Source organism: Salvia splendens, chromosome 21 (assembly GCF_004379255.2).
Source record: "Salvia splendens isolate huo1 chromosome 21, SspV2, whole genome shotgun sequence".
Taxonomy (NCBI): Eukaryota; Viridiplantae; Streptophyta; class Magnoliopsida; order Lamiales; family Lamiaceae; genus Salvia; species Salvia splendens.
The window spans coordinates 25,642,150-25,659,557 of record NC_056052.1 but is presented as its reverse complement, the minus strand read 5'-3'; the positions used below and the strand labels follow the sequence as shown (position 1 = coordinate 25,659,557).

Genomic DNA, 17,408 nt, shown 5'->3' with positions numbered 1-17,408 from the left:
GTGAATTTAGTGTAGCAAACATATCAACATGTGAACAAAAACAATGATATATATATACACAAATATCTTATCATGAAATTCAGAGGGGAAGTTTGTTTTAATGTTACTTGCACTAAGCTAATAGAGATGGCAAAAATTTCCAACAAAAATAATCTAAATCCATGAAGAAAACTGCAGCACCCTACAGAGAGTCGCGTCGTTGGAACGCTACGAATGTTGCATCTTGCAGCTCTGTTTCTCTCTTTATAATGTATGTCAATCTTCTGAGAAAACTGGAAGAGGTGAGTACCGCAAGAACATCTCCTCAGGTTCAAACAGATCCAGATGATCCAATAGTGGAGTGAAGTTCGACCCGATTATCCTCACAAGTGGATTCGAGTGACCTTGAAGAAACCCAGCGGTGATCTGCAGAAACAGAAACAGATACATTGATCTAAAACATATCAAATCAAGAAACATGATCTAAAGGAGAGTACAAATGAAACAGGAAAAAACTCTTATTGCTCAGATATTATCAATCTATAGCAGTTAATCTTTCCTTTTCTAGCATAAAACGGATATCAAACAGCACGCCATTGAATTCGTACCCAGCAAGAGTCACAAGCATGGAGAAGGTTATAATTCACACAACATGGCATCATTTGAACATTCGGATCGAACTTTTCACGAGTTATTCTATAGCAGTGCAGCAAGCATGATATCGCGAGAGTTTGTTCATGAAGAAAAAAACCACCTATCTTTAGCAACAGTTTATTCACCACAAATCTACAAACATAGTAAGATATCTGCTTTAATCTAGCGCATCAGATGAATCAAGAATTCAATTTGCTTACTAGTAGTAATATATATGAAAAGCTCATGCATCAAAATAATTCGGGTCACACCTGCCTACAGCCAAAGATTTTGAGCAGCTTCAGCGACGAGCAGCTATCAACAATCAATCCTAGAGCCTCATTACTGATTTTGCGACACCATGATATATCCAAAGTCAACAACTTTCTTGAACGTTTGGCGACTGACAAGGCAGTAAGGGGTCCGACCTGCAAAATTTCACGCGTAGGTTACAAGCATCGAAATAGAATAAAAGGAGGGCCAAAATCAGTAAAAGTACCTTTGCCATATTATTCAGTAAAAGTTCCAACAATGCCTCTCCAGAGCTTTCTAGAAATGCAGCCACAGCTTCATCACTACACACAGAAGATTAACCATATCCAGTTACTGATGTAAAGAAATATGTTTCCTGCTTTATATCATGCCCCTATATTACCAATGCATAAAATACATGACTCTTTAATCCAGTGAAGCTGCATAAGTTGCAAAGGTGATACAAACCTGAATTCATTGCGGCGAAGTTTGAGCTTTTGAATTGATCTACAACCATTGGCAAGATGCTCCAACCCCAGATCTGTCAAGTTATTCAGGTTGGAAATGTTCAACGAACACAAATCAGTACAACTTTTGCCAATGGTTTGGAGAGAACAATCAGTCAGTCCGCTGCAGCCAGTGTGAAATAGATGACTGTTAAATCATAATCGAAAAAATAGATCAGCAAGAGGCACTAACTAAAATAACTTACATGCAATTAGCAAAGTCGAGGTCCTTGAGACTTTGACCGCATGCAGTGACTAGTCCGTCCACAAACTGATCGTTTATGGTATGAATTTCAGCAACGGATAAGACTTCCAAATATCTGAATTTCTTAAATGCGGGTAAAATCTTCATCGCGTCAATTTTATTGCACTCGTCTATGTATAACTCCCTCAGATCTGATCCCAAAAAATCAGCTATACAGTTGACGGAATCAGAGGTTAGAAGGGTGCACTGACCCAAATTGATAGACCTAAGTAGAGGGGCTGACTTGACAAGGTTCCTGAGCCCATCGTCTGATAAACGACAGGCGCCTCTAACAGACATGATAGTCAATCTAGAAAAACTTTTATGATTTTTGTTTAATATGTCCTTGAATGCAATATCAAGCATGCATTGCCCACATAGATCCAGTTGAAGCACCTGCAATCATATATCAGTGTAAGTAATTTGTTCTACCATGATAATTACATGAGTATTAGCATTAGGCGAAAAAACATAATTGCGGGAGTTATAAATTTAGAATGGCTCAGGCGCATCCAGAAGGAGAACAAATAAACAAAACATTAAACCACTTATCAACTCACACATGTAGGAAATAAACAGAGAATTCAAGAGCCTGTCAGTAGTTTCGAACACTTGATTAGATATAGGTATGCAAAGGCTCATAAAACGACAACAATATTAATGGCTGCATGGTGTGCCAACTTCAACAGTCTCCCTAATGGCCCCATCATAGAGAATTTATCACCTATCACTACCCACACTAGCAGAGTAAATACCGTTACCTATTCACAGTCTCAGAATCTATATAGAAGATGAGGATGCCCATAAACATATATGTGTGTGAAAGACGTGTCTATAAAAGTATCATTAGCACAAAAGTATGTAATGCATATTAAAGATTAAAGAACTGATAGAAATTACCTGTAATTTATCAGTCTCGCACTTTACAATTGTCTGCTGAAATTGCTCTTCAGTTAGCCACGAGCAATTCTTTATGCGTATCTCAGTTGGAGATCCTTCCACCAGAAAGTTCAAAAAACCAACGTTCATTAAACCTTTATCGCACAATCTGTTAGCCAGTCTTACTCGGAGGTTATCTGGAACCTGTTTGAGCGACACCATTCCCTCAGCACATTCAGCAAGAGCTTTCAGTGATAGATTGAGCAGCGAAGGAACAAAGGCTGCAGCAACACTTATTTGCTGATTTTTCACTGAGGGGCTCCACTCAATCAACTGCTCAGCTGCTCGCTTTGAGGTTCTCTCTCTCACCATCTTCAAAGCATCACCAAAAGGCCCCGGCAATTTTCCTAACCCTTCCATAGGATTAGGGGCGGGTGATTGTTGATTCTCAGTAGAAGGCTGGTCTCCTCTATTCTCATCGAAAATGTTAACACGTGCAAGTTGTCTAGCAGCCCTTCTCCGATTCTCCTGGTCCCTTGGAGCCATTGCGGCTCTTCTAGCCAATACTTCTGCATGAAATAGCATAGCCTCAAGGTCCTCAACAGCTTCCGGAGGAGGCTCAATCAGCTCTACTGGTTCGTCATTCGGCTCAATCAGCTGGACTGGTTCATCATTATCAGTATCTGAATCCAGATTAAAAAAATAATTACCCTTAAGCGATAACCATGAATTCATATCACTATCCTTCCCCTTTTCTTCATCGGTATATCCATACGCACCACTGGCCGCTAGGCTGCTCTCACCAATACCATTATCCATTCTAGGCAGCCCCAATCCAAGGCTCAACCTTTCCCCTGACTCTATTTGTTGATTATAACCATATGTATACCCTACGATTTCCACATCACTGTCATCATCGTCTGATACAAGGTCGACAACCTCCTTGCCCTTACTAACAAGCCTCTCGTCAGGATATTGATCATAAGCCAAAAGGCCCTTGTTCCTATTAGGGGATGGATTATGCAATGGAATGTTGAGATCTAAAGGTAAACCTTGCTCTTCCTCCTTAAAAAACATATCAAAATTTAGGTCGTAGTCCCACATATTCATCGACCCCCCGAGACCACCAAGACTTAAGCCATCAAAATCATTAGGGACTACATTACCAAAATGGTTCAAGTTCCTGTCAACATGTTCGCCATTTACAGTTCTACTCTCAGCAAAAACACTCTCTTCCTCACCTTCGTTTCTTAGACTATCTAAGTCGATATAATTCTGATCACTCCCACTAAGCAATTTTAACTTCTTCACCTCCAAGTTCTCCTCTTCCCCACCATCCCCACTAACCCTCTTCATTACTAACTCAAGAACACTGCTTCAACCTAAACCAACAAGATTCTAGGGCAAGAATAAATAAACTAGCCCTAGCTTTCCACAATTGAAAAAATCAAACCCCCAACAAAATTAGGATCAACCCCACGAATAATTCCACGCAGCGCTCCAAAATCAAAACAAACAACGAGCATCCGCGACAAATAAGAAGCAATGGGCAACAATCGGGACCAGAAAAAGGGATCAACGAGACAGGAATCGGGGAATTGGGAGGATCGCAAGAGGGGAAAGATGTTGATTTGAGTGGAGTAAAAGAAGCATGATTTGAAAGAGGAGCGAGAGAGGGTAATTTAGGGAATGAATTGCTTCGGCTGGCGATATGAATAAAGAAAGCAGCAGCAGCTGTTGTATATATAGGGGAATCTGAATTCATTGACGAGACTAGTGTTTGAGATTTAGGAAAAAAAATTGAAAGCTAAAAGTGGATGAAAGGGCGATGCAGATTGAGGTAGAGAGAGAAATTGAGATAACTGCCACAAATGGCTTCCCCTTCTTGCCTTTTTCTTGATGCATTCACATTAGAATTTTGCACTGCGTCTATATATGCGTGTTTCTGTATATATTGCAATAAAATCTCCATAATTATAGCCTAATATTCTCAATTTTGGTTCATTTCATAATTTTAAACACCCTATTTTTTCTCGATTATCAAAAGAATTTGATAATGTACAATATGCTGATGTTTTCATTCAAACAATATTATTTTATGTCGAATTCGTTCACACGCGATTTACTAAAAAAATCATCCGGCTATAATGAGAATAAAAGTTATGGCTCTTCGACTGGTTTATAAATTTAACCATGCTTTGTAAATTTTTCGGCAATTTGTTTCAATTACCTTCTAATTTCGTTACCGATAGCGTCTGCAGTAGATAACATAGCGTTAAATGCAAAATAATTGTTAGAACAGAAAAATTAAATGACAAAAAATGAAAAATAAATTATGACTGTTATCGTCGACAGAGAGGATACTAAATAAGGTTATGTCAGTGCGAATGTCCTATCAATTTACAATGAAAAATAAATACGGATACAACTGTCCACTTTCAAATATTATTTGTAGTCTATATGGATGTTAAGTGAAATTAATAAAATATGAGATAGTTAAATAATTATTAAAATGTTAATTGTAAGTGACTAAATATGATAAGAAAGTAAAAAACTGAGAGATGTAGAAAAACAAATTGTAAGTATTAAGTACCAAAAGTGACAGACGATTAATTTGTATGGACAAATTAAAATAGAAAAATAAGAGTTTTAGTAGTGGAAGAAAATTATTCTATAGTTAGTGTATATTTCAATTATACTACAATTGTTGCAACTAAATGTAGTTCTGTGTTTTCTTGTCTCAGGGACATACATTGTATTTATTTATACAAAATATTATTTTCAGTAGTATAAATGCTCTGTACTACTCATACCATTAGTAAATTCAAAAAATACCAATTAATTATTGAATGCAAAATTGCACTGGAATATTGAAATTAATTTTGTTTGCTTCTTTTCAATATAGGCCTGATTTTATCGTACTATTTGCATGATAGCACAATAGTGGAATTCTTTTCCAGAGCAGACATTTATTCCACTTGTCAAAAGGCATCTCACGACCATGTAAATAATGTAAATATTAAATTTATTTAATATTCCTCTTACATTTATGTAGCAAAATGTACTGCTTTATATTTTTGTACTTTAATTTTTTTAAATACGCGTAACATTTAATATAGTTGGAAATTTAATGTCATTTTTTGTGTAAATGCTCATGAACCTTCCTACTAGCTTCCAGTTTGAAATTAGTTGATTTCTTCCTAATTAAAAATTTATTCATTGGCATTCACAGAGAGAGAAGAATTTTGTCCCATATGAGAATATAAATATATAGGTAAAATTAAAGTTTATTGATAGAAATTTAAATGTTCACCTAATTCTGTTTGTTCACAAAAATTAATATATTCACCTAATTCTTGTTATATTTGGGCAGAAATGTGGGCTTTCTGCATAAACCAACAAAATCATACACAATTGAGGCCAGCTAAGAATTGGCTATTATACAAGAAATTCTCATTTTTACCCTCATCTATAAAGTTGGTAACATTTATGATAATTATGGGCACAATGGTGAGATTTAATGATGTGGTTTTGTTTTATGGATTGACTTCAGTATATCTTAAAAGAGTAGTGATTTAGAGACATAATGTCTCTATGCCATAATACTAGGGCTGGCAAATCGTGCGGATTGGGTCGTTATCGGGTCAACCTGATAATGACCCAACCCAATAAGGCCTAACCTGAACCCGACCTGTTAAGGAAACTGTAAATCCGAACACGAACCCGACCTGTTACCTTCAAATCCGAACACGACCCGCACCCGACACGAACCCGTTATCGACACGATATAATATGGGTTGACACGACACGATAACAACCCGAACCTGATATTACACGATTAAACCTAATATTACACGATTAAACCTTAATTTTTAACCTAATTTAAACAATTAAAATTCATTTTATACTTTTTAAACCTAATCTATAAGAAATTAAAAAATTAAAGTAATATATATTTTTTTAAATAATAATAAAAATAATAATATTATTTCTTAATGGGTTACCCGTATCCGACCCGAACCCAACCCGAAATTATCGGGTTCTTAATGGGTCAACCCGATAAGGACACGGATCCAATAAGACTTGACCCAAACCCAATAATTTCGTGCGGATTCGTGTCGGATTATCGTGTCGTGTCGAAAATTGCCAGCCCTACATAATACCCTTATGTTATCTTGACATAATTATATTTTATATTGTGACTAATTTAACCTCTTGTTATTTTAGAAACATAAATATTAGATTATGAAGTTTAATTAATCGGCACATGCTTATCATGCTTGCATTCAATGTATTCATAATTTTAAATTGAGTATTTAAAGTCTTACTTAGAGTATTCATACTTTTAATTAGAGTACCATTAAAAGTATATTTCGTAATTTTACAGAAATAATCATATATTTTTAAAATATAAAATTAAAAATGATTGTTCTTACAAATATAATTTATTACTATTTTTATAAATAAAAGTTAGTATGAAAAATATTATTTATTAAAAACTGTTTTATAAGCTGCATAAGGGGATTGATAAGATATGTATTTTAATTTTCATAGGGAATTTTAGTTTGGGAAAAAACAATACAATGTGAATTGATCAAATGTGCATTGTAATTCGTACGAGACAAAAAAATATGCTATTTTTCGGGTCAGTGATAAAAAATCAAATAGGGAGTATAACTTATTTTATAGTTAAAACCACTAAGATATTATAATTATGAAAATTATTTAAAGTATTATATCTCTAAAATTTAAATAGTACATTTATTTATTTTTAATTAGTTTCATACTTATTTTATTACTAAGCAATATGAAATATAGAGGATGAGATGTGATGAATTTTCTAATTAAATTATGAAAACTCTAAAGTCAATTTATATAACGTATATAGTGTTACACATTGTAAATGTAAATATGATAAGATTAATTTTGAAAGATATATTTCGATAAATTAATTATTTGATGAAAAAAAGTTCATGCATGTCTTTATTAATTATTTGCATGGTATATCTTCAATTAACTTATATTATTAAATGTTTTATTAGTTTGTATTTTATATCTTTTAACATTAGGATAGGTTTTATTAATAATATTAAACCAAATAATTAATTAATTAAGTTATCATTATTTGCGAATTACAATCACAATCAAGTTTCAAATAATAGAATTGTGAAATAGAGATTTGTTGTAACTAAATGTAATTAAAGAAATGTTAGGAGTATGCCATAATTATAGGGATCTTAGCTAATCTCATTCACCTAAATTAGAAGAATTGAACGTTTTTTCATATAAGGACAAGAATGTACATATACAAATTTTAAAGTTAAATAAAAATATAAAACAATCTAAAATGACTACTTTAACCTCATTATGTCTTAGACATTATGTCTCCAAAACATTTTTCATCTTAAAATTACACATTAATGGGCCCTTCTAGAGAAACTTCTCAATCAATTACCTAGTGACAAATCCAGAAATTTTAAACTGAGCCCAAGTCATATAACACAAGAAAAATGAAAAATATAAATAAAATAACAAAAGAAAATTAGAAACTTAAAAAATATGAATTGAACTCAAGCCCAATAAATCAATTGATTCTATCACTTGATGCTTGCACTAATACTCCCTTCGGGGACATTCGATAAAATCGAAACGTTACATAGAAGATTGGCATGGCTCATACTCAAGGATGACACACATAAATCGAGAAAGAGGATGTTTGCACTCATACGCCTACTATAAATCTATAATACATAAATTTAGGATACATACCATGGAGTATATAGGTAGATGTTAAAATTGTCGTGGTGCCATGTTCCTATGTAGGTCCATCTGCAATAGTGAGTGGGCATCATGTTTTCGGGCATGAGACTCGATGCGGGTGGGGTGATGGGACGGGCATCACCCTAGCCAGCGAAGGGGGTGGGCCACACACCCTTCTCATTTTTTATATATTTCAAAATTTATTTTGTAATTTTTCCATTTTACTACTGTGCATTGCGTGTGCAATCAAACCAGCGGCCGCTAACACAAACACGAACAATTCCGTGTGCAATCAAACCAGCGGCCGCGAACACAAACACGAACAATTCCGTGTGCAATCAAACCAGCGGCCGCGAACACAAACACGAACACCAACAATTCCGTGTGTGCCAAAACATTAGAGAATAAAGTGACAAAAAAACATTTCATTGTGATTTTTCCAAACTTACATCCAAGAATGTATAAATCAATCAACAAAGAGATTGTGGGATACAATTCAAAGAGCTTTGGTATATCAAAATCTTTGTCATCTCAAAATCCAAATGCATAGGCCAATGCAATCAAACCAGCAGCCGAGGCCGCGGCCGGCCAAACACGAGGCGTCCTCGACAAAACAGCGCGACTACACACATCATTGGCGCCGCTGAAGCATCCTGGCCGGCTTATCTTGGCCGTGGTCCCTTCCAACGCGAAGCTGCTGTTCGACTTCCCACTACTGAACAGCACGCACCAAAAGTACGAGCCACTGTCCGAGCCACTGACAGCAGCACCGACCTCCGTGTGGTTCTTGCTCTGAACTATCTCCATGCTCTTGTTGTTTTTCATCAAGATCTCTGAAAACGCCTCCAACGGCTTCAGGTACTTCGACTGGCACCCCAGTAGGCGGCCGGTGATGGGGGCGAGGGTCGAGGCCACAACACCGCAGGCGGGAGCAAAAGTTTCAGCAAACTCAGAGTCAGCCGGTTTCTTGGCCTTTGGTCCGCCTACGGCACCACAGTCCCCTTGGTACGCTTTGATGTATTGGAGAGCAATGCAGGCGAGGCCTTGGCTGCTGTACAAGGACGGCAGTTTGCTAGCTGTTCGATTGCTGTTGACCACGGCCACGAGCTCATCAGCAGGGTTATCCGTCACTTTACCTGCACTTTGTTAAGGGACATTTACTTAGGATGATAGAGTTCGTGGACAATCACACGAGCTCATGACTGTCAAATCCATCAAAGTATACACTGAATAGAAACGATCAAAATCTATAACGCCCTTTTACTAAAACGGGAGCATAGCGCAAGCAAATGTTTATTGCTACTCGAAAACAATAACAACACAGTTTTTGAAAGAATGAATCAATCATATCTGTTTATAGACATGGAATGATAGAGTTTTTGGACGACCATGTGATCACACAAGCTCAAATTCGTCGAATCCATCAAAGTAAATGTGAATTAGCTTATATAGTTATTCATATATATCTAATTTCCTAACCCGCGATGTAAACATCTGCTTAGAGAAATAGAAACATTCGAAATCTATAATGCCCTTTCACTAAAACCGAAGCGTATTGCAAGCAAAAATGTTCGTTGCTACTCGAAAACAGTTACCACGAGATCAACATGATTTCAAGATTATACCAAGAAAATGCAGTTTTTGAAAGAATGAATCTATCATACTGGTAGTGAGGATCCAGTTTCAGTATGATCACAATTTTCAAATTGAAGCTTTCATGATGAAGAATGCAGGATGATGAATCTTCATACATTATTCATTTTTTATAGTTTCCTTTTTGTCTACTCCAGATTCATACATCAATAAATTCATACCCAAAATAATTTTGGTAATTCACAATTGATGAAGCCTTGAATTTCCACAAATATGTATACTTAAAAAGGGAAACTAATCAATCTAGAGATCTGGCTCCTTTTAATCAATAAATTAAACTAAACTGCGCTAATAACAACACCAAATTAAGATCAACAAACTGCTTCTAATAAAGTGAATAAATTAGCATTAATTTAACTTCCCCTTTTTTCAAATCTATACCAACACATTGCAAAAGATAGTAATGCAGCTTCTAATTAAATGGAAATGAGATGCAATAATTTATAGATGAAGAACCATACTCTGACCACTTGCAGAAGAAGCTGAAATTAAGAAAATGAGAGATGCGAAAACCCAAACTGAACTCGCCATGGCTGCAGTTTAGAGAGAGAGAGAGAGTTTAGCTGTGGAAGAGAAGTTTTGTCAGTTAGCTTTTGAGTCTGATTCTCCAACTAAAATCACCACCGACAATGACAGCAATCTGTCTTTTGCAATTTGCCCCCTCGACTTAACGAATACTATCAATTTCACCATATTGAGACTATTCAGTAACATGGAGTTGTTGGATACGTATTCTTTTGATTTTGATCTTCATCTTGATCTGTTTATATTATATTACTGTGGTTTTGCTTTTAATCATTTTCAATGATCTTATTCATGGACCAGTGTTTCTGCATACGCAATGGATAAATACGTCAAGAGGTATGATATGAACGAACGAATCTTTTCTCATTATCTATGTGATCAGTTTGAGTAAAGCTATGTGTCGGAGAAGTTATGAAACTAAAATCTTTACAACTCTCCTTCTTATACTAATTTCTGCCGACACCCACGTGAGACGAAAATAATCGTTATCTTCGCGTTACAAATGCATCCAAAGCGAGATGACATTTTTTGCTTTGTTAGGGTAATATCTTGAAGATGATCAACCTCAATTTCTTAAGATCTGGTCCATTTATAACATTTTTAGTCGATCCAACCAAATATATAAAGCAACATTCTACAGTGGTAAAGAGTCAAAGCAACATTTCAACCAAAACTAACAATAGAGAATCACACACAGGAAAAAAAGAAAAAAAAAACTGGAGTATAAATATTCCTAATCACCAAGAACCTAAGATAGTACTTATATCCTAAGCCCTAAGAAAGGCAAAACTCAGTATCTACAGTGACAGGACAGGACAGGCTAGTGTCGTTGCTCTCTCTATTAGCATCAATATTTTATACAGTAGTAATTTCTTACTGCATCACGTCGCTGCTAAGCTGCTGAAGATCCGCTTCAAACTCGGGCATGCCTGGCGTAGTGTACTCATGCTCAGTGGAGATATCTGTAGAGTAGCGAAGCATGCTTAAAAACTACGAAAAATATACCAACGTTGTACTTTTAAAAGGAATAGGCACTACACCTTTGGACAAAAACGGACATCAAGTGTCTCCAGCACACTGCAATGAGTTATAGCCGTTTCGACAGCTTCCTCGTCAATGCTACAAGACTGTATATCACAGCATATGCATAAACAAAGCCACAAAAGTTAAACAGGGAGAAATATCATAACATGAATGTTGTCACAAAACAAATAAAAGGCACATAAAGCTCACAAATTTAACCTAATCTTGTCAGCTAACATTAAATTAATCGGCTTTATGTGCAAATGTGTGTAGTTATACGTAACCATTGGAACTTATTGTATGTATATACACTAGTTATGGGTTTAGTTAAATCATACCTGAAGAAAAAGACTAGTTAAACGTGGACAATCGAGCTTCAAAATCTCCAACGAGTTACAATTGCTGAAAAATTAATGAAAACAGATATTAAAACTCAAATTTACAGGCGTGACATTATTTAGTGTGAATACACATACCTCAAGTTGAGAAAGAGCAAATTGCAGCATGATATGTCGACTTCCTTCAAGTTTGATGACAAGGAAAGATTCAAAGATGATAGATGGAAACATCTCGCGGTAGGAGGAATAACCACCTTCTTGATATTTGGACAGCAGACACAGTTAAGATTCTGGAGCAGGCGGTTAGGTTCGTGCTCAGGCAGAAGCATATCATTTTCCCCAGATGAGCCACCAAACAACTCGTAAGAAGTGCTGACATCAGATAATCGTCCATTGTGAAACCCCCAATCCAAGTCATGCATATTGACACAACCATTCAGGCTGACATGAGTTAAGTGCCTACAACCAGCAAGCAACTCCTCTATGGCCGACTGGCGGAGCGTCCCATACGACAAGTCCAATTCACAGAGAGCTGGGAGAGCATTGCCTTTGTAAATAGGCTCCAACGACGTGTCACTAAGATACTTGCATGCTTGCAATTTCAGAACCTGTAAGTACGTACAAGTTAACATGACTGTAAGAGCATACTCCCTCCGTCCCATTAGAAATGAAACATTTGTTTTTCGGCACGGGATTTTATGTAGTGCTGTTTTGTGAGTTATTGAGGAGAGATTAAAATAAGAGAGATGAAAAAAATAGAGATGATGTTGTTTTCATTTTAGGAAACGTTTCATTTTTAATGGGACAATCCAAAAAGGAAAACGTTTCATTTTTTATGGGACAGAGGGAGTACTAGATAGGCCAAGCAGCTTCAGCTAACAAAAGGAAGAGCGATTGGGGATTCAGATGCAATAAAGTACCTTCAAATACAAGCAGGAGCGAAAAACAGGTTGCAGATTAACCAAAAAGGTGTACGACAAATCGAGGTAAGTCAAGCTGCGAAGGCCGCGTAAAGATGATAGTCCATCAGGACCAACAGATGGGCATGACATCAAGACCAATGATTCAATAAGCGGGCATGAAAATGCTGTAGCGGATAAGAAATCATCCTTGAGTTGGCTGTGCAAATTAACAACGCAAGGGAAGTTAGGCGTTTGTATCAACTTGATCTGTTAAAAAAGGTTGCAAAAAGCTAAAAAAACGCATGGTAATTACTAAGTAAACTCACCTGCAGAAAGATGCATCCAAAGCTGTAAGAAGAGGGCAGTAGATAAATGCTTCAGATAATACACCACAGCCCTTTAGTTCAAGTGAAACCATTGATGGTGCTTCAACAAGGAGCACATTCAGTTTCGGGCATATTCCCATATTCAATGACTTGAGACCAACCTGCAATGGATTCATAAAAAATATGGCAGGATGATGAACAGAAGGCAGATACAGAGCAGATTGATAAATATTATAGCTTTATGCCTTTCTCAAACAGTTAAAGATGAACATTTTACAAAGAAAATTCAATAGCTTCCCAATCAAGCAGGACACAGAAACAGAAAATCGGAATAATTGCATTGACCAGTTAAAAATAAGGTGGTGACTTACAGGTGAAAATGATGCTCTCTCAAGATGATCACAACCATCTAATGAGACATGCTCAAGGTAAGGACATTTGAGTTCAAGAGACGTTATAGCACGGCAACCACCAAGTGAAAGACTAACCAAAGATGTACTGCGGAAACTCACTGTTGTCAATCTCTGAAAAAGAGCAATGGACACAATCAGGTATGACAACAACTGTAAAAAGAATCCTTAGAATATATATCTACTAATAATATGGTAACTAACCTCACAATTGTCAAGAACTAATGATCTCAACAAGGGACAGCCACCTCCGCTGCCGAAAACTTCACAAATCGAATTCGTCAATGATTCGCATTCAGCGAGGTCCACTTCTTGCAAAGAAGGGCATTGCAGGACCAAGGTCGTTAAGCTTTCTTGCTTTTGCAAAACTAATTTCTGCAATTCAACAAATGAAGTACACTTAACCCTGGGGTATGGATTACAATAACTTTAAAGACGAAAGCACTAGTTCACTGTGAGGAATCATAATCTATGATGAAGAACGGCATACTTTGAGTGCATTTGATGTAATACTGATTCTTTGGAGAGAGGGACAGTTTGAAACTGTGATTGATGTCAGCAAACTGCTCCTTAAAGTTAAATCAATAAATCTACAAAGAATGCAATTAATTGGTCATTTTCTGCAGACAAAAAAAACAGGTGACAAAGTTCATGTGAAAGAATGGGACATACTTTCGACAGTGTACAAGCCTTATGTTCTTCAGGCGTTGCAGATCCAAAGATACTGATGTTAATAAACTGCAATTATCAAGCTCCAGAACCTAGAAAAAAATGCATAGGGAGCATCAGCAAACTTGATAAAATCTAACCTATTATATCATACATCATCATCACAATTACAAATTTTGTTGAAATACACAAGAGGAGAGCGTAATCAAACCTCGAGCAAAGAACTCGAAGCTATAGCAACCATTGAAGCCGATGTTATTCCCTCACAACTATGAAGTTTCAGAACCGTCAACAAATTAAGCCTCACAGACTGCAAAGGATAATACATGTTAGATGGCCCACATCTGTATGTACTGAATTGAAGTGGACATACAAACAACAAGATTCGGATGCGATACGAGATAGGACTTACTTCAAGAGAGATGTTTGGGCAGTATGAAGCATCCAGAATGCGGAGATGTACACAATGCTGAGATATTACTTGTAGTGTCTCATCACTAACACACGAACAATTTGACAAGTCCAGGGACTCCAAGAGTGGGCATGGTGTCACAGCTGAGCGAATTGCAGCATCTGAAAGCTTGTGACAGGAAGCTATATCAAGCTCACGCAGAAGGGGACAATTGAGAACTGCATGTGGCATACTACTGCGCTTTAGAGACAATGTCTCAAGCTGGGGACACCTGCAAATTTTGGGGTTTACATTAAATACTGGAAGACTAATTGAGGAACTTGGAAACAGAAATGGAGTTACTTATTACCTGATAGAGATGCGAACCACACGGCATTTAACTATCTGAAGATCGTGCAATCTATCATGAGAAATGGGGGTTTCCTGAATACCATTACCTAACGTAGCATCATTGATATTTAAACTCTTCAACATGTGGCAATCTGTCAATGCTTGGAAAAAGGCTTCTCCTAACTGGCCTTTGCCCAAGGTCAAAACCTCAAGATTTCTGTTGAAAAATCAAAAGATAAAAGAATTATCTAGCATAACAAGTTTACTAGCATACAAGTTTGTCGGGTAAAATCGAAATCCAATTTACCTCAGTGACGACATGGCTTTCATCGCTAGGGGATGGATAGCAGGGGCACCATAAATATTCACTGCAGTAGCATTGGGATATCGATGACACATGTCCTCAACTGATAAATGAAAAAAAATCATGAAAGTTAATTTCTTCATGGGACCAAAAAACTGAAACATCTAGGTACAAACAAATAAATTACTAGCCAATAGAAGAATAATTGAGTCATATATTAGAATAGACTTCAGATTCGTGTAAATTGCCAAACAGTTTTATAGCATAGATTCCAGAAAATAAGAGTGTACTTTCCCCGCCAGCCATCATCAGCATCACTCCTAGTAGCAGAAAATAAATCCATAGTCCAATATAACTTTATTTGGTTACTTCAATAGGTCATGACATTTTGTAGTAGATGCCCCACGGGTTTAACTAAGTCTAGCCGTCAAGCAAATTTGTTCAACAAAATATTATCATAACGCATGAGGTTTGACTGTGAATATTAGTAGAAAAGAACATATAGCATCACATAGATTGTCAAAAAATTTCTTTTTAACAATGATAACTAACTAGAAGATCTCAGTTAAACAACAGAACAGATAACTGTCAAGTCAGTGTCAAACATGTCAAACTTAAGTTACAAAACCTGCTTTGCCTTACATTCAGTTTGATGAAATTTTGTCCATGACAAGGATAAAAACAATTGTGAATGAGATCAGTTAAACTACAAGCCTAGAAACATATCAAGTCAAACTTAAGGTACAAAAACTGTTCTGCTGTATATTTATCTACCTTAGAGTAGATACTGTAATATAAGCAATTTCCACAGGTTCTCAGAAGTCAGAACAGAAGTATCGGTTATTTAATAAGTCATATACTTCAGAAAAATATACAAGAAATACGGAAGATTCAACATAGACTCAGATTATAGTGTGAAGCCTGAAAGCACAGCTTTAAGTTATTTAATGCCAGTATAAATAAACAGTGGTAGATGGAGTAGCATTTTAGCAAAATAAGAGACCATAAAAATACTCTACTGACATTGCTGCAGAGATATGTGGCGGTTCTCAAAATTCAGGTGCCGCCAGAAATCTTCATGAGAACTTGCATCTCTCCACTGCCGGCAGACCCTTGCAGCTCGGCAAAGATCTATGTGTTCCAAGAAAGAGAGAACCTTGCATGAATAGAATAAGCATTAATATCAAAACCAGCTATACAAAATTAAAACCATGAGCGTCATTAGTAATAGTACTAATTATTAATAATACTACCATATGCAATAAGTCATCAGTCAGATCCATCCGAACTTCCATATCATCTATCCTATCGGCCAGATCCATCAGAACTTCTGCATCATCCATCCTATCAGCATCAATATTTTTTGTTGCATTGTCTCCACCAATCGGAGAATCAGGCAAATCCCCATCATCAAACTTGTCGTGATGTGGATGAAGGTAATGAAATTCATTTTCGAACTGAGTGCCCCAGTCCCTGAAATACAAAAATCAAGATCATTTTTTTACAGCACATGCTGATAAATCAACATACAACTAAACAGTGCTACACCCTGAGGTCTCTAGTAAAGTAAAAGTAGCAACCAGAGATGAGCTATTAATGTTTTAAAGTCATGGCTATAAATTGCTCTTGGGATAGCTAAAAACATATGCAAATATTCCCTTTTCAGGTCTACAAAGCCACAACTACATAAAAGAGATAAAACTGCATCACCAAAATTTCTACTTTCAAATTGAAATATTACTAGCACTTTGCACTAGGAGTGGGAGTTCTTACAGAGAAAAAGAATGAACTTTGGGTCGTTTCTTCTGCGAATCGCGATCAGAACTCTCTCTTCTCATAGCATCCATTGCCGTGGAAGACGAAGACTCACCACCTAATCCCAAATTCAAATTAACATCCACTTTCAGCTCCTGACTTCCACTAGCGCCATCATCTTGTCTACCCTTCCTCTCATTCAGCCACAGCAGGAAATCCTCACTTCTCTCACCCGATTCGCCACCAAGATCAAACATTTCGTCCGTTTCCATCGCGTTTGCTAGCTCGCCATCCACCTGTAACCCTAAACCACCACCACCACCGCCACCATTGTGAAAGTTAGCCCAAAACCCTGATTCAGAAGCATCATTTTCCATATCCTCCTCGGAATTCCTTCTTCGAGTCAGATCAGCGGAAATGGAGATTGATTATTTTCCTCTTGTCGATTACTTTCTCTCTCTTGTTTTCCTCTCCTTCAGTTCTCTCTCTCTCTCCAGAGGTAGTTTGT

The 17,408-nt window shown here is 36.7% G+C and overlaps 3 protein-coding genes and 1 non-coding gene across 4 annotated transcripts; 1 reads left to right on the top strand and 3 right to left on the bottom strand.

Annotated features, from left to right (window-relative positions):
- Window positions 1-31: 31 nt before the first annotated feature.
- LOC121784908 lies at window positions 32-4,386 on the bottom strand. Its single transcript, XM_042183177.1, has 6 exons — window positions 2,515-4,386; window positions 1,577-2,010; window positions 1,333-1,494; window positions 1,112-1,187; window positions 885-1,040; window positions 32-405 (listed from the first exon to the last, which is right to left on the bottom strand). The coding sequence occupies exons 1-6, from the start codon at window positions 3,847-3,849 to the stop codon at window positions 256-258; spliced, it is 2,313 nt and encodes a 770-aa protein (XP_042039111.1). The 5' UTR covers window positions 3,850-4,386; the 3' UTR covers window positions 32-255.
- A 3,726-nt stretch (window positions 4,387-8,112) lies between these two features.
- On the top strand, window positions 8,113-8,211 carry LOC121785616. Its single transcript, XR_006047001.1, has one exon. It is a non-coding gene; the product is annotated as a U6 spliceosomal RNA (small nuclear RNA).
- A 447-nt stretch (window positions 8,212-8,658) lies between these two features.
- LOC121784742 lies at window positions 8,659-10,521 on the bottom strand. Its single transcript, XM_042182962.1, has 2 exons — window positions 10,368-10,521; window positions 8,659-9,389 (listed from the first exon to the last, which is right to left on the bottom strand). The coding sequence occupies exons 1-2, from the start codon at window positions 10,435-10,437 to the stop codon at window positions 8,785-8,787; spliced, it is 675 nt and encodes a 224-aa protein (XP_042038896.1). The 5' UTR covers window positions 10,438-10,521; the 3' UTR covers window positions 8,659-8,784.
- A 502-nt stretch (window positions 10,522-11,023) lies between these two features.
- On the bottom strand, window positions 11,024-17,408 carry LOC121784741 (F-box/LRR-repeat protein 15-like). Its single transcript, XM_042182961.1, has 17 exons — window positions 16,919-17,408; window positions 16,399-16,618; window positions 16,169-16,301; window positions 15,149-15,248; window positions 14,861-15,058; window positions 14,512-14,782; window positions 14,311-14,409; window positions 14,103-14,191; window positions 13,921-14,020; window positions 13,635-13,805; window positions 13,392-13,544; window positions 13,021-13,181; window positions 12,713-12,911; window positions 11,931-12,400; window positions 11,793-11,856; window positions 11,472-11,558; window positions 11,024-11,393 (listed from the first exon to the last, which is right to left on the bottom strand). Exons 1-17 carry the CDS (start codon window positions 17,275-17,277, stop codon window positions 11,313-11,315), a joined length of 2,955 nt encoding a protein of 984 aa, XP_042038895.1. The 5' UTR covers window positions 17,278-17,408; the 3' UTR covers window positions 11,024-11,312.

Coding starts and splice junctions, on each gene's coding strand:
- LOC121784741 (XM_042182961.1), bottom strand. CDS start 17,277: ATGGAAAATGATGCTTCTGAATCAGGGTTTTGGGCTAACTTTCACAAT. Junction 16,619..16,918: donor AAAGTTCATTCTTTTTCTCT/GTAAGAACTCCC, acceptor TTTGTATTTCAG/GGACTGGGGCACTCAGTTCG. Junction 14,021..14,102: donor AGGCTTGTACACTGTCGAAA/GTATGTCCCATT, acceptor CATTCTTTGTAG/ATTTATTGATTTAACTTTAA.
- LOC121784908 (XM_042183177.1), bottom strand. CDS start 3,849: ATGAAGAGGGTTAGTGGGGATGGTGGGGAAGAGGAGAACTTGGAGGTG. Junction 1,188..1,332: donor CTTCGCCGCAATGAATTCAG/GTTTGTATCACC, acceptor TTCTGTGTGTAG/TGATGAAGCTGTGGCTGCAT. Junction 406..884: donor AAATCTTTGGCTGTAGGCAG/GTGTGACCCGAA, acceptor CTGTTTCTGCAG/ATCACCGCTGGGTTTCTTCA.
- LOC121784742 (XM_042182962.1), bottom strand. CDS start 10,437: ATGGCGAGTTCAGTTTGGGTTTTCGCATCTCTCATTTTCTTAATTTCA. Junction 9,390..10,367: donor TTCTTCTGCAAGTGGTCAGA/GTATGGTTCTTC, acceptor AACAAAGTGCAG/GTAAAGTGACGGATAACCCT.